Source organism: Phocoena sinus, chromosome X (assembly GCF_008692025.1).
Source record: "Phocoena sinus isolate mPhoSin1 chromosome X, mPhoSin1.pri, whole genome shotgun sequence".
Lineage (NCBI taxonomy): Eukaryota > Metazoa > Chordata > Mammalia > Artiodactyla > Phocoenidae > Phocoena > Phocoena sinus.
In genome coordinates this window covers 47,225,865-47,249,425 of record NC_045784.1, presented here as the reverse complement: position 1 = coordinate 47,249,425, position 23,561 = coordinate 47,225,865, and the positions used below count along the sequence as shown (strand labels likewise).

Sequence of the window (23,561 nt, the reverse complement as noted above, 5' to 3'; positions counted from 1 at the left end):
CTTGCTTTGGACCTGAGGAGAATACAGATGTTCAGCAAGCCCATCATCTCTGAGTTGAGCTGTGATTGGTCTTAGTTTGTTGCCAAGTTTCCCTGGCTATCCATCTTACCTTCAGCAGACAGTCACATTGACCTATAGCCAAGGCATCTGGACCTGGTCTCACTAGTCCTACCTCAGGACAAACAACTCACTCAACCTCTGTCTGCTTCCCCCTATCCCTGCTTTGTCCAGCAACACTAGAAAGGCAGTTTAATGAGGAGGTACCCAACTACTTGTTCTTATTTTTCCAGAATTTCTAGGCCATTATTGAGCTTTTTCTAGTCCAGATGGATTATAGAATCAACTTGTCAAACTCCATGAAAAATCCTATTAGGATTTTTTATTAAGATTGCATGGCATTTGCAATTTATGGATTAATTTATGGAGACTGACATCTTTCATCAGAGCCCTTTCTGCTACAGTGGGATATACACATTTCTGAAAGATGTCCTGAAGATTTGTACACTAAAAATAATAGGGCTTACAAGAAAAAGAAAGGGGTATACCCCTCAAAATCTCTGTGGCTTTGAAGCCAAAACACTGGCCCAGATAATGACAGTCCTAATAGTAATCCTTGCCTGGTTAGAGCCCATCAGCATTTGCACCCAGCATTGTAGTCAGTGGATCCTTTGTAGCCCTAAACTCTGCCTGGGCTCAGGTTCCTCCTTCCAGATGTTGGTTCTTGAGGGCATTTGCTTAAGATAAATAGCAGCTTTATCAAATTAAAATCTGATCCAGAGCCTAGTCATCAGCAGTCTTTTGTTGTTGTTGTTTTTATTTTTTTTAATTATTTATTTATTTTTGGCTCTGCTGGGTCTTCGTTGCTGTGCACAGGCTTTCTCTAGTTGTGGTAAGCAGAGGCTACTCTTTGTTGTGGTACGTGGGCATCTCATTGTTGCGGGTGGCTTCTCTTGTTGCGGAGCACAGGCTCTAGGTGCGCGGGCTTCAGTAGTTGTGGCGCATGGGCTCAGTAGTTGTGGATCGCGGGCTCTAGAGCGCAGGCTCAGTAGTTGTGGCACACGGGCTTAGTTGCTCCGTGGTATGTGGAATCTTCCCGGACCAGGGCTCAAACCCGTGTCCCCTGCATTGGCAGGCGGATTCTTAACCACTGCACCACCAGGGAAGTCCTTTGTTGTTTTTAAACACAGGGGAAATTGTCTTCACAACGTCTTCAGCTGCACTCTCCACCATCCTCCTCTCCCAACAGAACTTAATTTTGTAGAAAACAAAGCCACCATTTACCCTTCCTCTGACGGGAGGCACTATTGCAGGATTTTTAGCTTTTGTGTGTAGGTCTTCATATATAGCTAAGGTTTTCTCTGAAATATGAGAAAACTCACCACTGATTGGTTAAAAACAACATGCCAGGGAAAATTGCCTTTGAACCAGTGCAACTTCTGGATGACATTGCTATCATTCTGCCATTTACCTTTGAGCAGCCACAAAACAGGCCATCTTGTCCTTCTATCTTCAAACATGGTCTGCTATTTATTCAGGCTTTCTTGTATATCTCTTCTTCAGTTTATTACTAGGTATTTTATTTTATAGTTTTGTTCCTATTGAAAATGGCATCTTTTTATCTATTATATTTTCCAATTGGCTGTTGCTAGTATGCAGGAGAATAGTTGATTTTTCTATATTGATCCTGTGTTGGATTGCCTTATATGCTCTTATTAGTTCTGTTAGTTTTTCAGCTAATTGTCTTGGGCTCTTGAGGTAGGTGATCTGTGTCCCCTATCTTAGTTTGCTAGGGCTGCCATAACAAAATACCACAGACTGGTTGGCTTAAACAACAGAAATTAATTTTTTCACGGTTCTAGAGGCTAGAAGTTCAAGATCAAAGTATTAGCAGGGTTGCTTTCTCCTGAGGCCTCTCCTTGGCTTGCAGATGACCTCCCTCTTGCTACTTTTTCACATGGTCATCCCCTGTGCACATGGGCCCCTGGTGTCACTCTCTATATCCTAATCTCTTCTTAAAAAGGCACCAGTCAGATTGGCTTAGGGCCTATCCTAGTGGTCTCATTTTAACTTTCTTTCAAAGCCTTATCTCCAAATACAGTCGTATTCTGAAGTACCGGGGATTAGGAATTCAACATATTTTGGGGCGGGGGCACAATTAGCCCATAACACCCCCTTTCTTTCTGGTATTCATACCTCTAGATTTTCCTAGTTTTATTACAGTGTTGAGTAGTAATGGTGATAGGGGGCATCCTTGTGTTGTGTCTGACTTTAAAGGTAATGCTGCTAGTGTTTGTTCACTCAGTATGTAGGGCTCTGTAGGTCTCTGTTAGACTACTGTCATGAAGTTCAGGGGAGTTTGAGAAGTTTTTGTTTGTTTTAAAATCCAGAGTGGAATTGGGTTTTATCAAATGATCTTTGGGCATCTTTTAATATAAACACATAGTTTTCTGTTAATTTGCTAATGGTGATTTACATTAGTAGAATTACTGGTTTTGAATTGATATTTCCTTCTTGAAATTAGCTGTATTTGGTTGTGGTGTTTAACATAGTTTGTCTAGTTTATTTGATGATTTACTAATTATCTCCAGTGTTTGGTGTTTGTTTACTGTTAATTTCTGGTTTTGTTTTATTCCTTTTTCTTAATGTTCTTTGTACAACATCTTGAGTTGAAAGCTCTGTTCATTTATTTTCAGTCTGTTTTCCCTTTTGATAAAGGGTTTCTTTGTGTGTGTGTGTGTGTGTGTGTGTGTGTGTGTGTGGTATGTGGGCCTCACACTGTTGTGGCCTCTCCCGTTGCGGAGCACAGGCTCCGGACGCGCAGGCTCAGCAGCCATGGCTCACGGGCCTAGCCGCTCCACGGCATGTGGGATCTTCCCGGACCGGGGCACGAACCCGTGTCCCCTGCATCGGCAGGCAGATTCTCAACCACTGTGCCACCAGGGAAGCCCGATAAAGGGTTTTTTAAATTTTATTTTTTAAATTAACATTAAGTAAAATTGGCTTTGTTGGTATACACATGCTTAGATTCTTGTAACCACCACCACCACCACCACAATGAGCAGAACACAGAACCCCTCCAGAGTCCCTTATGTTATCCCTTAGTAGTCATGCCCTCCCTCTACCCCTAACTCCTGGCAACCACCATTCCCCATCACTGTGATTTTGCCTTTGCCAGAATGTCATATAAATGGAATTATACAGTATGTAATATTTTGAGACTGGTATCTTTTACTTAGCATAATGCCTTTAAGATTCTATCCATGTTGTTGCATATCAATAGCTTGTTCTTTTTTGTTGAAGAATAGTTTTCCATTGTATGGATCTACCACAGTTTTGTTTTGTTTTTTTGGGCTTTTTTGGCTTGTGGGATCTTAGTTCCCTAACCGGGGATTGAACTCATGCCCCCTGCAGTGGAAGCACAGAGTCCTAACCACTGGACCGCCAGGGAAGTCCCTCTACCACAGTTTCTTCATCCATTTACCCACTGAAGGACATTGGATTGTTTATAGCTTTGGGCGATTACGAATTGAGCTGCTGTGAATATTTGTATGCAGGCTTTTGTGTGAACATGAGTTTTTATTTCCCTAGGATAAATACCTAGGAATGGGATTCCTGAACAATGTGAGCAGTGGATGCTTTAACTTTATTGGAAACTGCCAAACTGTTTTCCAGTGATTGTGCCATTTTACATTCCCACCAGCAATGTGTGAGAGTTCTAATTGCTCTGCATATTCATCAGCACTTGGTATTGTCAGTATACTTATTTTAGTCATCCTAATAGGTGTGTAGCAATATCTCATTTAGTGGCTCATCTGATGGCTAATGATGTTGAACATCTTTTCATGTATTTATTTGCCAGTCATATACTCTTTTTTGAAATGTCTAAATAGACACTTTGAACAACTGCTGCCTTTTAAAACATTAGGTTGTTTCTTAACTGTTGAGCGTTGAAAGTTCTTTATATACTCTGGATTCAAGTCTCTTGTCAGATAAGTGATTTGCAAATATTTTCTCCCAGTCTGTGGCTTGTATTTCATTCTCTTAAGACTTTCTTTCTTAAAGTAAACACTTTCACTTTCTAGAAAGTCCAGTTTATCAGTTTTATCTTTCATGGCTTATGCTTTTAGTGTCTTATTTAACAACTCTTTCTGTAAACTCAGGGCACAATTTTCTCCTTTTTTTTCACCTAAAAACTTTATGGTTTTAGGTTTTACATTTCTATCCATGTTCCATTTTGACTAAAGATTGAGGTTCACCTTTTTTTTTTTTGCATATGGATGTCCAATTGTTCCAACACCATTTCTTGAAAAGACTATTTTTTATTTTATTTTTCTATTGACTCGCATTTGTACCTTTGTCAAAAATCAAATGACCATATTTGTGTGCCTCTGTTTCTGAATTGTTCTTTTCCATTGATCTGCGTGTCAATCTCTTTGTCAGTACCTTACTATCTTGATTACTGAAGCTTTATTAATTCTTAAAATCAAGTAATATGATTTCTTCAATTTTGCCTTTCCATATAAATTTTAGAATCAGTTTGTCTGAATCCACAACAATTTCTGCTAGGATTTTGGTTGGAATTGTGTTAAATATATAGATCAATTCAGAGAGAATTGTGATCTTTATTTTTTATCGAGGTACAAGTCACATTACATATAATTAAACATTTTAAAGTGTACAGTTCAGTGGCATTTTAGCACATTCACAATGTGGTGCAACCACCACCTCTGTTTCCAAGATATTTTCATGGGCCCAGAAAAATACCCGGGATCCATTAAGTAATTGTTCCCCATGTTCCCCCTCCCCTCATCCCCTGGTAACCACTAATTTGCTTTTTGTCCATATGGATTTGCCTGTTTGGGATATGTCATATAAAGTAATCATATAGTTTGTTACCTTTTGTGTCTGGCTTCTTTCACTTACCATGTTTTTAAGGTTCATCCAAGTTATAGGATGTATCAGTATTTTGTTGCTTTTTATGGTTGACTTAGTATTCCATTGTATGGTTATACCACAATTTATCCATTCATCTGCTGATAGACATTTGGGTTATTTCCACCTTCTGGCTGTTATGAATAATGCTGCTGTAGACATTTTTGTGCATGTTTCTGTGTGGACACATGTTTTCATTTCTCTTGGGCATATACCTAAGAGTAGAATTGCTGGGTCATATGATAATTCTGTGTTTAACTCTTTGAGGGACCACCAAACTGTTTTACACAAGGACTGCAAGAGAATTGTCACCTTAGGTATATTGAATCTTCTAATCTGTGTACATGGTTATGTTCCTCCATATTTACTCTTTTAAAAGTTTCTTTCATCAGTGTCTCATAGTTTTCAGCATACAGGTTCTACACATGTTTTTTGTTGGATTTATCCCTGAATTGCGTATTTTTTGGAGATACTGTAAATGGTACCTTTTTTAACCTTTGGTTTCCAACTGTTTATTGCTAGTATATATAAATATGATTGATTTTTGTGTGTTGACCTTGTATCTTGCAACCTTGGTAACTCACTTATTAATTCTAGGAATGTTTTGTATGTTCTTGGTATTTTTTTGTCTAGATGATCATGATCATGTCATGTGCAAGTAGGTACAGTTTTATTCCTTTCTTTCCAATCTGTATGTCTTTTTTCCTTCTTGCCTTTTTGTTCTGGCTAGAATTTCAAGCACGATGTGGTGAGAGTGAACTAACACCCTTGCCTTGTTTCCAATCTAAGGGGGAAGGCATTTAGTCTTTTCATTATTGTGATATTATCTGTATAGGTTATCAAGTTAAGGAAGTTCACTTCTATTCCTATTTTGCTGAGAGGTTTTTTTTTTAAAATGAATGAATATTGAGTTTTCCCAATGTTTTTATTCCACCAGTGGATATAATCATGTGGTTTTTTCCCTTTAGTCTGTTAATATGGTAGGTTACATTGACTGATTTTGAAATATCAAACCAGAATTGAAATCACAGGATAGACCTTAATTGCTCATGGTGTATTATTCTTTTTATATATTACTGGATTTGGTTTACTAGTATTTCACTGAGGATTTTTGTGTCTGTGTTCATGAGGGATATTGGTCTATAATTTTCTTTTCTTGTACTGTCTTTAGTTTTGGTATCAGGGCAGTCAGTGCTGGCCTCAAAGAATGAGTTGGGAAATGCTCCCTTCTCTTCTGTTTTCTAGAAGAGATTATGTATAATTAGTGGGGTTTTTTAAATGTTTAGTAGAATTTTTGTGTGAAACTACCTGGGCCTAGGGATTTCATTTTTAGGCTTTAACTATGGATTTATTTTCTTTAGTAAATATAGGATTATTCAGGTTTTCTATTTCATCTTGGGTGAGTTTTGGTAGTTCATGGTATTCAAGGAATTGGTCCGTTCTAGCTAAGTTGTAGAATTTATGAGCATAGAGTTGTTTGTAGTATTCCCTTATTATCCTTCTAATGTCTGTGAAGTCTTTAGTGACATTTTTTATCTGATGTTATTTTATTATTCTTTTTATTTTTATTCTTGATAGTAATTTGTGTCTTTTTCTTTGTCATTCTTGCTGGCATCTTATCAATTTAATTGATCTTTTCAAAGGACAGTTTTTTAAAATTAATTTTTATTGGAGTATAGTTGCTTTACAATGTTGTGTTAGTTTCTACTGTACAGCAAAATGAATCAGCCATACATATATCCCCACCCTTTTGGACTTCCTTCCCATTCAGGTCACCACAGTGCATTAAGTAGAGTTCCCTGTGCTATACAGTATGTTTTCATTAGTGATCTATTTTATACATAGTATCAATAGTGTATATGTGTCAATCCCAATCTCCCAATTCCTCCCACCCCTCCTCTTTCCCCATTGGTATCCATACATTTGTTCTCTACGTCTGTGTCTCTATTTCTGCTACGCAAATAGGATTATCGATACCATTTTTCTAGATTCCACATATGTGTTAATATACCGTATTTGTTTTTCTCTTTCTGACTTACTTCACTCTGTATGACACTCTCTAGGTCTATCCATGTCTCCACAAATTACCCAATTTCGTTCCTTTTTATGGCTGAGTAATATTCCATTGTATATATGTACCACATCTTCTTCATCTGTTCCTCTGCTGATGGACATTTAGGTTGCTTCCAGAGATATGGTTATTTTTGATCATATTTAAGACATATTTAGAGTCTTTGTATAGTAAGTCCAATGTCTGAGCTTCCTCATGGACAATTTTTATCAATATTTTTCCTGTAAATGGGACATAATTTCCTGTTTCTTTACATGCCTTATAATTTTTGTTTGAAACCTAGACCTTTTGAATATTATAATGTGATAACTCTGGAAGTCATATCTTCCTTCTTCCCTAGAGATTGCTGTTGTTGCTTATGGTGAGCTACAGTTATCTATTTATTTAATGACTTTCCAAATGAGTTTTTGCAAATACTGTGTTCCTTGTTGTGTGTGGTCACTGAAGCATCTGTTCCATTGCCTCAGCAGTCAGCTGAGATTTCCTGACAGAATTTTCCTTAAATGCCTTAATTAAGCAGGCTTTTTCTTTGTTAAGCATCCCCTTTGTTGTTATAAGTTTTTGATTGGATTCCAGAGTCCCCAAAAAGCTGATTATTGTAGTTTTTGACAGCTTAATGGTTGCTTCAGTGGAGGGACAGATCCTTGGAGCTCCCAACTCCATCATTTTTGGAGGAGGCATCACTCCTCCCACCCTTGTATTTTTTTTTTTTTTTTTTTTTTTTTTTTTTTTTGCGGTACGCAGGCTCAGCGGCCATGGCCCACGAGCCCAGCTGCTCCGCGGCACGTGGGATCTTCCCGGACCAGGGCACAAACCCGTGTCACCTGCGTTGGCAGGTGGACCCCCAACCACTGCACCGCCAGGGAAGCCCTACCCTTGTATTTTTAATATGCGTATTTTAACTTGTATTTTCTTTAAATGTCTAAAATTAATTATTTTCTACATCTTATTCCATCTTGAATAAGACATGAACCTTAGAATGGAATTCCTTTTGTATGTTACTTTATACCTGTTATCTCTCAATCCTCAGAACTTTGCAAGGCAGGTTCATCTATTATTTCAATTTTATGGGTGAAGATAGTGAGACTTACAGTTCTCCTAGGCTACTAAGCTAGTGGGTCAGTCCAGGATTTCAAAGTAATTGTCTAATCCTGAGACTCAAGGTCTTTCTACCATACTACACTTCTTTCCTTTAGGTGGAAAAACCTTTCAAACCCAACAAAATAACATTGACAGCCATTAGTCTAGTAGGGATGGAACCTTTCTCAAACAACTGTTACCAGTAGTCATTTCTTTCTAGGGACAATTAATAAATTCAAAAAAATTTTTTTAATGAGTCAAAGAGGTGTTTTACTTCTTTGCTCAAGGAGGAAGGCCTGAAAAATGGACTCATTTTCCTACAGAGAGACCCTTCTGGAAGGAAGTGGGAGACTGGATTCCTCTGATGAAGCAGAATTCTAGAGAAGTTTGAAGCTGATCAGTAGGAGGAATGGGAGTAGTCATTAGGAGGAAATATTCACTCTCACTTTGCTTCTCTTTTAGGTTTAGCAGTAGCAGAGTTTGACCTCATCAGTAGGACCTTTCTAGACCATTTTCCTATTAAACTGTATAGGTGTTACATGTGTATGATAAAACTGGATGTTTCTATGTATTTATATAGGTTGAGATACTTATATATGTGTGTTTTGTCATTCGCATCATTCAGTTATAATAATCTTGTTCCCAATTCAGCCTAAGTGGTCTTTTTGTTTCCTTTGTGTGAACCATTTCTTTTTCCATTAATTCAGCAAACACTTACTGAGCACCCACTCTTCATTATGTTCAGCTCCCTTAGTTTAAAATCAAATAATACATATCCTTGCCCTCACAGTAAATTGGGGATGACATTTACTAATCATCTCTTAAATACTATATAACAACTCCAATAGAGGTATGCACAGAATACTGTGGAGAGTTGAGGATGCATCTGAATGAGATTAAGAGAAGAGGGAAGGCTTCTTTAGGATGTGAATCTAAAGCTGAATTTTGTACGGTCATTAACTCATGAAGTTACTCGCTAAATAGATGTTGGGTGAGTGAAATCAGAGTTAGGTGATGCTGGGAGAAGGACATTTGCAGCAAGGGTACAAAAGTAGAAAGACATGAAAAGTATGTGGCATATTTAAGAATTCCTACAGTTGAGTATGGATTAAGTAAAGGGTCCACTTGTAGGGGGGTGGGAGGAGCTCAGGTAGGTATCATTCTGTCATCACCCTTCTGGATGAGATCTCATTTTACCCTGTTTTTCCCTCTCACTGCAGTTTACCCTTCCCTGGAGTCTGACGATGATGACCCTGCTTTGAAATCTCGACCCAAGAAAAAGAAGAATTCAGATGATGCTCCATGGAGTCCTAAAGGTGATCTAGTATTCTGTCCTTAAACTCTGTGGGGGTGGTTGGGGGGAAAATATGTCCCACTGGCTAGGTGGAACATTTAATATAGGAAGACACTCATTTGTTTATTCAGCAAACATTTGTTGAGTGCCTGCTGTATGCCAGGTACCATGTTAGGTGCTGGAGCAAAAATAATCAATAAGACACAGAGTTCGTGCACTCAGGTCAGCAAAATCAGAGGTAATGGAGCATGTTGCTTTTGATATTACATGGCTTGAGATGAAAAGAGGAAGACCTTGAGCAGATTTCAGCAAGCAGTCTAAGGCTCCTGAGAACATTCTGCTACCATCATCCCAGCCCTTTGATAATAATATTGTTGTCAAAGGAGGGAAATTCTGCTAACTGTTGAGCTCTACAAGGCCCAAGACTCCTTAGATTATTACCTGTACTGGCTGAGAGGCCACCTCTGAGGAGGGAAGAATGAATGAGTTTTGAGATGAATATGGAATTTAGAGGGTAATAAAAGAATTTTATTCATCTCCCTGGCTGGGTGGTTTTTTCATTGGAGGGTATGTCAGTTGGCTTTTGCTGAATCAAACTATCTAAAACTTAGTGTCTTAGAACAACGGTTGATCATTTCTCATGATTCTGTAGGTTGGCGGAACTATTGTTCCAGTCTGGACCAGATTGCCTGGGGCTGGATGGTCTAAAAAGATCTCCTTCAGGTGTCCAGGACCTAATTTGGGGTGTCTGGGGCCTCTCTCCATGTGGTCTTTCACCCACCTGAAGGCCAGCCTAAGCTTTTTCACAAGGTAGCAGAAGGGTGTCCAGCAGCAAGAGAGGACAAGCCCAATATGCAAGCACTTTTCAAGCCTCTGTTGTGTCATGTTTTCCATTGTCCCATTGCCAAAGCAAGTTACACGGCCAAGCCTTGATTCCAAAAGTGGAGAAATAGATTCTATCTCTTGCGAGTGGGAACTGCAAAGTTTTCCTATGCACACAAGGACATGTGAGCAAATTGAGAGCCATTACTGCAACAGTCTGCCACAGAGGGTGCTGGCATCACAGTACCCCTGTGGTTCCCCAGGAAATAAAGGGTGTGCTGTCCCCACCCAGCCTTATTTGACCTTTCTGGTATTAGCTTGGGATTGGAGGAATGGGGTGGCAGGGCAGTCCTGAAAAGTGTTCTCTTAGTGAGTCAATCAGCAAATGTTTCTTTTTTCTTTCTTCAGGCCTATTTTCTGATTTTATTTTCTCCTATACTTTCTGGCTTTTTAGCATAATAGGAAATTTGGAAAATAGAGGAAAGTATAAAGAAGAAATCACCCATGATTCTGCCACCCGGAAGCAACCACTGTTAAGATTTTTTTTTTTTTTTTTTTTTTGCGGTACGCGGGCCTCTCACTGTTGTGGCGTCTCCCGTTGCGGAGCACAGGCTCCGGACACGCAGGCTCAGTGGCCATGGCTCACGGGACCAGCCGCTCCGCAGCATGTGGGATCTTCCCAGACTGGGGCACGAACCTGTGTCCCCTGCATCGGCAGGTGGACTCTCAACCACTGCGCCACCAGGGAAGCCCCATTGTTAACGTTTTGATATATTTCCTTCTAGTCTTTTTTCCTATGCATTTTTCTTTTTATGGTTGAAATCACAGTCATATATCCTACTTAAAAATTTTTTTTGCCTTTTAATCAAAATAATGTGTATATCTGGTAGCAAACCAAATAGTACAGAGAGGTTTAGGATGAAATGCAATGGTCTGCCTCTGCTTTTGCTACTTCCAGTCCCTTGCCTGAGAGGCAACCTTGTCATTTTCATTTTTCTGGTAGTTGCCTCCAAAATTCAAGATAATAGGGTTTATACCACCATTTCTTGATTTATTAACCTTTTTTTGATTTTTTTAAATTGGAGTATAGTTGCTTTACAATATTGTGTTTTACTGTACAGCAAAGTGAATCAGCTATACATATATACATATATCCCCTCTTTTTTGGATTTCCTCCCCATTTAGGTCACCACAGAGCATTGAGTAGAGTTCCCTGTGCTATACAGTAGGTTTTCATTAGTTATCTATTTTATACATAGAATCAATAGTGTATATATATCAATCCCAATCTCCCAGTTCATCCCACCCCCCGCCCTTTCCCCCTTGATTTATTATTAACTTAACCACTGTTTGTCCTCCCATCAGCTTTTGTCAGTCTCTCTTGATTACCCACTTTCTAAGATACGGACATTAGTGCTGCTATTCTTTCTTTCTTCCTCCAACCTTCTATAAGCTGTACTTTTTTGTTTATATTGTCAAGGTTGTTACCATTGACTTGTAATTAGTACTCTATGTTGACTAGAGGTTGACTGTAAAAGTTCAAAACCAGTAAATATATCTGGCCTTTTAAATTAATATTATAAGCATATCCCTGTGCCGTTATTTATAAACAATATTTTAATGGCTACAAAATATTCTATCCCATGGATATACCTAATTTACCTAACTTCTTTAATGTAGGGCATTTAGCCGATTGCCAAGTGTTTACAATTAGTGGTAACATTTGGAGTGAACATTTTTGTATGTAAGTGTTTGTATCTCTATTTATATGCTTAGGATAGATTCCCATGAAACTCTCAAAGGGCCAAGGTATATAAGGATATCCAGTGAAAAGTCTCCCTCCCACCCCTGTTCCACAGCCTTCCAATTCCCCACCTGGAGTCAACCACTATTACCAATTTTATGTGTATCCTTTTAGACGTAGTTTATTCATATACAAGTAAATGCATGTATATATTTTCTTTCCCCCTCTTAACTCAATTGGAGACATACATTACATATGTTATGTGCTTTACTTTTCTCACTTAACAATTACATGTTGGAGATTGTTTACACTCCCACAAACAATGCATGAGAGTGCTTATTTCCCTACACTCTTGCCACTACAATTTGTAAATGTGAATGTTTTAAAAGTTCTTGGTATGTATTGCCAAATTGTTTTCCAGAAAGGTTTTACTACTTTACGCTACCACCAGCCATATGCGAGAGTACTTGTTTATGAATCCTCACAGGCATTGAGCATATAGTTAACAATAGTCTTTGCCTATGAGTAATAGGAACCTCTCAGGCATCCTTAGTGAGTGCTTATCCCCTCAGGGTCGCAAGATGGCTGCTTTAAGTTCTACTTTTAAAAAAAAATCTCTTTGGTTGAAATTGTGTCACATGGCCAAGATTATCTGCTAGAAAGGCCAAGAAGTGTAGTTTTTAGTTAGGTACATTGTTGTTCCACAAAATTATGTTTTTATTAGTAAGCAAGAAAGGGAGAATGATACTGGGTTGAAAACAAGCATTCTGTATCATGGTATTTTTTTTTTTTTTTACATCTTGATTGGGTATAATTGCTTTACAATGGTGTGTTAGTTTCTGCTTTATAACAAAGTGAATCAGTTATACATATACATATGTTCCCATATCTTTTCCCTCATGCGTCTCCCTCCCTCCCACCCTCCCTATCCCACCCATCTAGGTGGTCACAAAGCACCGAGCTGATCTCCCTGTGCTATGCGACTGCTTCCCACTAGATAGCTATTATACGTTTGGCAGTGTATATATGTCCATGCCACTATCTCACTTTGTCACAGCTTACCCTTCCCCATCCCCATATGCTCAAGTCCATTCTCTAGTAGGTCTGTGTCTTTATTCCCATCTTACCCCTAGGTTCTTCATGACATTTTTTTCCTTAAATTCCATATATGTGTTAGCATACGGTATTTGTCTTTCTCTTTCTGACTTACTTCACTCTGTATGACAGACTCAAGGTCCATCCACCTCATTACAAATAGCTCAATTTCGTTTCTTTTTATGGCTGAGTAATAATCCATTGTATATATGTGCCACATCTTCTTTACCCATTCATCAGATGATGGACACTTAGGTTGTTTCCATCTCCTGGCTATTGTAAATAGAGCTGCAATGAACATTTTGGTACATGACTCTTTTAGAATTATGGTTTTCTCAGGGTATATGACCAGTAGTGGGATTGCTGGGTCACATGGTAGTTCTATTTGTAGTTTTTTAAGGAACATCCATACTGCTCTCCATAGTGGCTGTACCAATTCACACCCCCACCAGCAGTGCAAGAGTGTTCCCTTTTCCCCACACCCTCTCCAGCATTTATTGTTTCCAGATTTTTAAATCATGGCCATTCTGACTGGTGTGAGATGGTATCTCACTGTAGTTTTGATTTGCATTTCTCTAGTGATTAATGCTGTTGAGCATTCTTTCATGTGTCTCCTGGCAGTCTGTATATCTTTTTTGGAAAAATGTCTATTTAGATCTTCTACCTATTTTTGGATTGGGTTGTTTGTTTTTTTTGTTACTGAGTTGCATGAGCTGCTTGTAAATTTTGGAGATTAATCCTTTGTCAGTTGCTTCATTTGCAAATATTTTCTCCCATTCTGAGGGTTGTCTTTCCGTCTTGTGTATGGTTCCCTTTGCTGGGCAAAAGCTTTGAAGTTTTATTAGGTCCCATTTGTTTATTTTTGTTTTCATTTCCATTTCTGTAAAGGGTGGGTTAAAAAGGATCTTGCTGTGATTTATGTCATAGAGTGTTCTGCCTATGTTTTCCTCTAAGAGTTTGATAGTTTCTGGCCTTACATTTAGGTCTTTAATCCATTTTGACCTTATTTTTCTATATAGTGTTAGGGAGTGATCTAATCTCATACTTTTACATGTACCTGTCCAGTTTTCCCAGCACCACTTATAGAAGAGGCTGGCCTTTCTCCACTGTACATTCCTGCCTCCTTTATCAAAGATAAGGTGACCATATGTGCGTGGGTTCATCTCTGGGCTTTCTATCCTGTTCCATTGATCTATCTTTCTGTTTCTGTGCCAATACCATACTGTCTTGATTACTGTAGCTTGGTAGTCTAGTCTGAAGTCAGGGAGCCTGATTCCTCCAGCTCTGTTTTTCATTCTCAAAATTGCTTTGGCTATTTGGGGTCTTTTTTGTTTCCATACAAATTGTGAAATTTTTTATTCTAGTTCTGTGAAAAATGCCAGTGGTAGTTTGATAGGGATTGCATTGAATCTGTAGATTGCTTTGAGTAGTAGAGTCATTTTCCCAATGTTGATTCTTCCAATCCAAGAACATGTTATATCTCTCCATCTATTTGTATCATCTTTAATTTCTGTCATCATTGTCTTATACTTTTCTGCATACAGGTCTTTTGTCTCCTTACATAGGTTTATTCCTAGATATTTTATTCTTTTTTTGTTGCAATGGTAAATGGGAGTGTTTTCTTTTTTTTTTTTTTTTGGGAGTGTTTTCTTGATTTCACTTTCAGATTTTTCATCATTAGTGTATAGGAATGCCAGAGATTTCTGTGCATTAATTTTGTATCCTGCTACTTTACCAAATTCGTTGATTACCTCTAGTAGTTTTCTGGTAGCATCTTTAGGATTCTCTATGTATAATATCATGGCATCTGCAAACAGTGACAGCTTTACTTCTTCTTTTCCGATTTGGATTCCTTTATTTCCTTTTCTTCTCTGATTGCTGTGGCTAAAACTTCCAAAAGTATGTTGAATAAGACTGGAGAGAGTGGGCAACCTTGTCTTGTTCCTGATCTTAGTGGAAATGCATTCAGTTTTTCACCATTGAGGACGATGTTGCCTGTGGGTTTGTCTTATATGGCCTTTATTATGTTGAGGTTACTTCCCTCTGTGCCTACTTTCTGGAGGGTTTTTATCATAAATGGGTGCTGAATTTTGTTGAAAGCTTTCTCTGCCTCTATTGAGATGACCATATGGTTTTTCTCCTTCAGTTTGTTAATATGGTGTATGACGTTGATTGATTTGCGTATATTGAAGAATCCTTGCATTCCTGGAATAAACCCCACTTGATCATGGTGTATGATCCTCTTAATGTGCTGTTGGATTCTGTTTGCTAGTATTTTTTTGAGGATTTTTGCATCTATGTTCATCAGTGATATTGGCCTGTAGTTTTCTTTTTTTGTGACATCTTTGCCTGGTTTGGTTTCGGGGTGATGGTGGCCTCATAGAATGAGTTTGGGAGTGTTCCTGCATGTGCTATATTTTGGAAGAGTTTGAGAAGGATAGGTGTTAGCTCTTCTTTAAATGTTTGATAGAATTCGCCTGTGAAGCCATCTGGTCCTGGGCTTCTGTTTGTTGGAAGAATTTTAATCACAGTTTCAATTTCAGTGCTTGTGATTGGCCTGTTCTTATTTTCTGTTTCTTCCTGATTCAGTATTGCAGGTTGTGCATTTCTAAGAATTTGTCCATTTCTTCCAGGTTGTCCATTTTATTGGCATAGAGTTGCTTGTAGTAATCTCTCCTGATCTTTTTTATTTCTGCAGTGTCAGTTGTTATTTCTCCTTTGTCATTTGTAATTCTATTGATTTGAGTCTTCTCCCTTTTATTCTTGATGAGTCTGACTTATGGTTTATCAATTTTGTTTATCTTTTCAAAGAACCAACTTTTAGTTTTGTTGATCTTTTTCTATCGTTTCCTTCATTTCTTTTTCGTTTATTTCCGATCTGATCTTTATGATTTCTTTCCTTCTACTAACTTTGGGGTTTTTTTTTTCTTCCTTCTCTAATTGCTTTAGGTGCAAGGTTTGGTTGTTTATTCAAGATGTTTCCTGTTTCTTAAGGTAGAATTGTATTGCTATAAACTTCCCTCTTAGAAATGCTTTTGCTGCATCCCATAGATTTTGGGTTGTCATGTCTCCCTTGTCATTTGTTTCTAGGTATTTTTTTATTTCCTCTTTGATTTCTTCAGTGATCACTTCGTTATTAAGTAGTGTATTGTTTAGCCTCCATGTGTTTGTATTTTTTACAGATCTTTTCCTGTAATTGATATCTAGTCTCATAGCCTTGTGGTCGGAAGTGATACTTGATACAATTTCAGTTTTCTTAAATTTGCCAAGGCTTGATTTGTGACCCAAGATATGATCTGTCCTGGAGAATGTTCCATGAGCACTTGAGAAAAATGTGTGTTCTGTTGTTTGTGGATGAAATGTCCTATAAATATCAATTAAGTCCATCTTGTTTAATGTATCATTTACAGCTTGTGTCCTTATTTATTTTCATTTTGAATGATCTGTCCATTGGTGAAAGTGGGGTGTTAAAGTTTCCTACTGTGAATGTGTTACTGTCAATTTCCCCTTTTATGGCTGTTAGTATTTGCCTTATGTATTGAGGTGCTTCTATGTTGGGTGCACAGATATTTACAATTGTTATATCTTCTTGGATCGATCCCTTGATCATTATGTAGTGTCCTTCTTTGTCTCTTGTAATAGTCTTTATTTTAAAGTCTATTTTGTGTGATATGAGAATTGCTACTCCAGCTTTGTTTTGGTTTCCATTTGCATGGAATATTTTTTCCATCCCCTCAGTTTCAGTCTGTATGTGTCCCTAGGTCTGAAGTGGGTCTCTTGTAGGCAGCATATATATGGATCATGTTTTTGGCTCCATTCAGCCAGTCTGTGTCTTTTGGTGGGAGCATTTAGTCCATTTACTTTTAAGGTAATTATCGATATGTATGTTTCTATTCCCATTTTCTTCATTGTTTTGGGTGTGTTATTTTAGGTCTTTTCCTTCTCTTGTGTTTCTTGACTAGAGAAGTTCCTTTAGTATTTGTTGTAAAGCTGGTTTGGTGGTGTGGAACTCTCTCAGCTTTTGCTTGTCTGTAAAGGTTTTGATTTCTCCATCAAATCTGAATGAGATCCTAGCTGGGTAGAGTAATCTTGGTTGTAGGTTTTTCTCCTTCATCACTTTAAATATGTCCGGCCACTCCCTTCTGGCTTGCTGTTTCTGCTGAAAGGTCAGCTGTTAACCTTATGGGGATTCCCTTATGTGTTATTTGTTGTTTTTCCCTTGCTGCTTTTAATATGTTTTCTTTGTATTTAATTTTTGACAGTTTGATTAATGTGTGTCTTGGCGTGTTTCTCCTTGGATTTATCCTGTATGGGACTGTCTGTGCTTCCTGGACTTGATTGATTATTTCCTTTCCCATATTAGGGAAGTTTTCAACTATAATTTCTTCAAATATTTTCTCAGACCCTTTCTTTTTCTCTTCTTCTTCTGGAACCCTTATAATTCGAATGTTAGTGTGTTTAATGTTGTCCCAGAGGTCTCTGAGACTGTCCTCAGTTCTTTTCATTCTTTTTTCTTTATTCTACTCTGCAGTAGTTATTTCCACTATTTTATCTTCTAGATCACTTATCCATTCTTCTGCCTCAGTTATTCTGCTATTGATCCCTTCTAGAGTGTTTTTAATTTCATTTATTGTGCTGTTAATCATTGCTTGCTTCATCTTTAGTTCTTCTAGGTCTTTGTTAAATGTTTCTTGCATTATGTCTATTCTATTTCCAAGATTTTGGATCATCTTTACTATCATTATTCTGAATTCTTTTTCAGGTAGACTGCCTATTTCCTCTTCATTTGTTAGGTCTGGTGCGGATTTTGTTGTTGTTGTTGTTGTTTTGCAGTATGCGGGCCTCTCACTGCCGTGGCCTCTCCCATTGTGGAGCACAGGCTCTGGATTCACAGGCTCAGTGGCCATGTCTTCTGGGCCCAGCTGCTCCGTGGCATGTGCGATCTTCCCAGACCGGGGCATGAACCCGTGTCCCCTGTATCGGCAGGCGGACTCTCAACCACTGCGCCACCAGGGAAGCCCGTTCTTATGGGTTTTTATCTTGCTCCTTCATCTACTGTGTGTTTTTCTGTCTTCTCATTTTGCTTATCTTACTGTGTTTGAGGTCTCCTTTTTGCAGGCTGCAGGTTCGTAGTTCCCGTTGTGTTTGGTGTCTGTCCCCAGTGGCTAAAGTTGATTCACTGGGTTGTGTACGCTTCCTGGTGAAGGGGACTAGTGCCTGTGTTCTGGTGGATGAGGCTGTATCTTGTCTTTCTGGTGGGCAGGTCCACGTCTGATGGTGTATTTTGGGGTTTCTGTGGACTTACTACGATTTTAGGCAGCCTCTCTGCTAATGGGTGGGGTTGTGTTCCTGTTTTGCTAGCTGTTTGGCATAGGGTGTCCAGCACTGTAGCTTGCAGGTCGTGGAGTGAAGCTGGGTGCTGGTGTTGAGATGGAGATCTCTGGGAGATTTTCGCCATTTGCTATTATGTGGAGCTGGGAGGTCTCTTGTGGACCAGTGTCCTGAAGTTGGCTCTCCCACCTCAGAGGCACTGCACTGACTCCTGGCTGCAGCACCAAGAGCCTTTCATCCACACGGCTCAGAAGAAAAGGGAAAAATAAAGTGGAAAGAAAGAAAGAAAGAAAGAGGATAAAGGAAAAGAAAACAAAGTAGCATAAAATAAAATATAGTTATTAAAATAAAAGAATATTTATTAAGAAAAAAAATTTTTTAAGTAAAAAACAACAACAACAAAAAATGGACGGATGGAACGCTAGGACAAATGGTGAAAGCAAAGCTATACAAAGAAAATCTCACACAGGGGCATACACATACACACTCACAAAAAGAGGAAAAGGGGAAAAACTAATCAATCTTGCTCTTAAAGTCCACCTCCTCAATTTGGGATGATTCGTTGTCTATTCAAGTGTTCCACAGTTGCAGGGTACATCAAGTTGATTGTGGAGATTTAATCCGCTGCTCCTGAGGCTGCTGGGAGAGATTTCCCTTTCTCTTCTTTGATCGCACTCCTCCCAGAGTTCAGCTTTGGATTTGGCCCCGCCTCTGCATGTAGGTCGCCGGAGGGTGTCTGTTCTTCGCTCAGACAGGACGGGGTTAAAGGAGCTGCTGATTCGGAGGCTCTGGCTCACTAAGGCCTTGGGGACGGAGGGGTACCGAGTGCTGGGCGAGTCTGTGGCGGCAGAGACTGGCGGTATGTTGCACCAGCCTGAGACCCGCCGTGCGTTCTCCCGGGGAAGTTGTCCCTGGATTCCGGGACGCTGGCAGTGGCGGGCTGCACAGGCTCCCCGGAAGGGAGGTGTGGAGAGTGACCTGTGCTCGCCCACAGGCTTCTTGATGGTGGCAGCAGCAGCCTTAGCGTCTCATGCCCGTGTCCGGAGTCCGTGCTGTTAGCCGCGGCTCACGCTGTATCTGGAGCTCCTTTAAGCAGCGCTCTTAATCCCCTTTCCTCGTGCACCAGGAAACAAAGAGGGAGGAAAACGTCTCTTTCCTCTTCTGCAGGTCCAGACTTTTCCCTGGACTCCCTCCTGGCTAGCCGTGGTGCACTAACCCGTTGCAGGCTGTGTTCATGCCACCAACCCCTGTCCTCTCCCTACGCTCCGACCGAAGCCCGAGCCTCAGTTCCCAGCCCCACCCGCCCTGGCCGGTGAGGAGACAAGCCTCTCGGGCTGGTGAGTGCTGGTCGGCACCGATCCCCTGTGCGGAAATCTCTCTGGATTTCCCTCTACACCCCTGTTGCTGCGCTCTCCTCCTCAGCTTCACAGCTGCCCCCCTCCGCCACCCGCAGTCTCTTCCCGTGCAGGGGCTTCTAGTGTGTGGAAACCTTTTCTCCTTCACAACTCCCTCCTACTGGTGCAGGTCCCGTCCCTATTCTGTAGTCTCTTGTTTATTCTTTTTTGTTTTGCCGTACCCAGGTACGTGGGGACTTTCTTGCCTTTTGGGAGGTCTGAGGTCTTCCGCCAGCGTTCAGTAGGTGTTCTGTAGGAGTTGTTCCACGTGTAGATGTATTTCTGATGTATCTGTGGGGAGGAAGGTGAGCTCCGCGTCTTACTCTTCCGCCATCTTCCTTCCTCCTATCATTGTATTTTTTGATGTTTTGTAATTCACAAGCAAACAACAGAATCTCACTGATTTAATTTGCATTTCTTTGATTAGACATTTCCTATATGTTTGTATTAGCTTTAGAATTTTTTCTTTTGTAAATTTTATGTCTGACTTTTGCCCATTTATTCATGTAGGTCTTCAGGATTTTCATATACCCATTTTATATATAGTAAGAAATAGTCAAATATATATAATTTATTTATATTTTTTCCTCATTCTACATAAAAAATATGAATATTTCTATATCAAAAGCTGATCTTATCCATTGTTTCCCCATTCATAGAGCAAATAATTAACACTGCTGTATTTTTAACATAAATGTATGCATATGTCCATGTATATTTCTCTAAAAAGAAAGCTAATAACTTTTATCACATTTTAAAAGTAAGTTCTTTTTTTTTAACATCTTTATTGGAGTATAATTGCTTTACAATGGTGTGTTAGTTTCTGCTTTATAACAAAGTGAATCAGTTATACATATACATATGTTCCCATGTCTCTTCCCTCTTGCGTCTCCCTCCCTCCCACCCTCCCTATCCCACCCCCCTAGGTGGTCACAAAGCACCGAGCTGATCACCCTGTGTTATGTGGCTGCTTCCCACTAGTTATCTGTTTTATGTTTGGTAGTGTATATATGTCCATGCCACTATCTCACTTTGTCACAGCTTACCCTTCCCCCTCCCCATATCCTCAAGTCCACTCTCTAGTAGGTCTGTGTCTTTATTCCCGTCTTACCCCTAGGTTCTTCATGACATTTTTTTCCTTAGATTCCATATATATGTGTTAGCATACAGTATTTGTCTTTCTCTTTCTGACTTACTTCACTCTGTATGACAGACTCTAGGTCCATCCACCTCACTACAAATACCTCAATTTCCTTTCTTTTTATGGCTGAGGAATATTCCATTGTATACATGTGCCACATCTTCTTTATCTATTCATCCGATGATGGACACTTAGGTTGCTTCCATCTCCTGGCTATTTTAAATAGAGCTGCAATGAACATTTTGGTCCATGACTCTTTTTGAATTATGGTTTTCACAGGGTATATGCCCAGTAGTGGGATTGCTTGGTCGTATGGTAGTTCTACTTTTGGTTTCTTAAGGAACCTTCATACTGTTCTGCATAGTGGCTGTATCAATTTGCATTCCCACCAGCAGTGCAAGAGTGTTCCCTTTTCTCCATACCCTCTCCAGCATTTATTGTTTCTAGATTTTTTGATGACGGCCATTCTGACTGGTGTGAGATGATATCTCATTGTAGGTTTGATTTGCATTTCTCTAATGATTAAAGATGTTGAGCATTCTTCCATGTGTTTGTTGGCAATCTGTATATCTTCTTTGGAGAAATGTCTATTTAGGTCTCCTGCCCATTTTTGGGTTGGGTTGGTTGTTTTTTTGTTACTGAGCTGCATGAGCTGCTTGTAAATTTTGGAAATTAATCCTCTGTCAGTTGCTTCATTTGCAAATATTTTCTCTCATTCTGAGGGTTGTCTTTTGGTCTTGTTTATGGTTTCCTTATCTGTGCAAAAGCTTTTAAGTTTCATTAGGTCCCATTGTTTATTTTTGTTTTTATTTCCATTTCTCTAGGAGGTGGGTCAAAAGGGATCTTGCTGTGATTTATGTCATAGAGTGTTCTGCCTATGTTTTCCTCTAAGAGTTTGATAGTTTCTGGCCTTACATTTAGGTCTTTAATCCATTTTGAGCTTATTTTTGTGTATGGTGTGAGGGAGTGTTCTAATCTTATACTTTTGCATATACCTGTCCAGTTTTCCCAGCACCACTTATTGAAGAGGCTGTCTTTTCTCCACTGTATATTCTTGCCTCCTTTATCAAAGATAAGGTGACCATATGTGCGTGGGTTTATCTCTGGCTTTCTATCCTGTTCCATTGATCTGTATTTCTGTTTTTGTGCCAGTACCATAGTGTCTTGATTACTGTAGCTTTGTAGTATAGTTTGAAGTCAAGGAGTGTGATTCCTCCAGCTCCGGTTTTTTCCCTCAAGACTGCTTTGGCTCTTCAGGGTCTTTAGTGTCTCCATTCAAATTTTAAGATGTTTTGTTCTAGTGCCATAAAAAATACCATGGGTAATTTGATAGGGATTGCATTGAATCTGTAGATTGCTTTGGGTAGTATAGTCATTTTCACAATATTGATTCTTCCAATCCAAGAACATGTTATATCTCTCCATCTGTTGGTATCATCTTTAATTTCTTTCATCAGTGGCTTATAGTTTTCTGCATACAGGTCTTTTGTCTGCCTATATAGGTTTATTCCTAGGTATTTTATTTGTTTTGTTGCAATGGTAAATGGGAGTGTTTCCTTAATTTCTCTTTCAGATTTTTCATCATTAGTGTATAGGAATACAGGAGATTTCTGTGCATTTATTTTGTATCTGGCAACTTTACCAAATTCATTGATTAGCTCTTGTAGTGTTCTGGTGGCATCTTCAGGATTCTCTATGTATAGTATCACGTCATCTGCAAACAGTGACACTTTTACTTCTTCTTTTCCAATTTGTAATCCTTTTATTTCTTTTTCCTCTCTGATTGCCATGGCTAGGACTTCCAAAACTATGTTGAATAATAGTGGCGAGAGTGGACATCCTTGTCTTGTTCCTGATCTTAGAGGAAATGCTTTCATATTTCACCATTTAGAATGATGTTTGCTGTGGTTTTGTCATATATGGCCTTTATTGCATTGAGGTAGGTTCCCTCTATGCCCACTTTCTGGAGAGTTTTTATCATAAATGGATGTTGAATTTTGTCAAAAGCTTTTTCTGCATCTATGGAGATGATCATATGGTTTTCATTGTTCAATTTGTTAATATGGTGTATCACATTGATTGGTTTGCATATTTTGAAGAATCCTTGCATCACTGGGATAAATCCCACTTGATCATGGTGTATGATCCTTTAAATATGTTGTTGGCTTCTGTTTGCTTGTATTTTGTTGAGGTTTTTTGCATATATATTCATGAGTGACATTGGTCTGTAATTTTCTTTTTTTTGTAGTATATTTCTCTGGTTTTGGTATCAGCGTGATGGTGGCCTCATAGAATGGGATTGTGAGTGTTCCTTCCTCTGCAATTTTTTGGAGGAGTTTGAGAAGGATCGGTGTTATCTCTTTTCTATATGTTTGATACAATTCACCTGTGAAGCCATTTGGTCTTGGACTTTTGTTTGTTGGAAGATTTTTTTTTTTTTTTGCGGTAGGCGGGCCTCTCACTGTTGTGGCCTCTCCCGTTGCGGAGCACAGGCTCCGGATGCGCAGGCTCAGCGGCCATGGCTCATGGGCCTAGCCGCTCCGCGGCATGTGGGATCTTCCCGGACCGGGGCACGAACCCGTGTCCCCTGCATCGGCAGGCGGACTCTCAACCACTGTGCCACCAGGGAAGCCCTGTTGGAAGATTTTTAATCACAG

The 23,561-nt window shown here is 39.3% G+C and overlaps 1 protein-coding gene across 4 annotated transcripts in view; it reads left to right on the top strand.

Moving 5' to 3' along the window:
• Window positions 1–23,561, top strand: part of PHF8 (PHD finger protein 8) — a 106,975-nt gene that overhangs the window by 62,160 nt on the left and 21,254 nt on the right. For all 4 annotated transcript variants that reach the window (XM_032619835.1, XM_032619837.1, XM_032619836.1 and 1 more), the window contains one exon: window positions 9,304–9,399. In XM_032619835.1, the coding sequence (XP_032475726.1) occupies window positions 9,304–9,399 (96 nt within the window). The remainder of the gene's footprint in view (window positions 1–9,303; window positions 9,400–23,561) is intronic.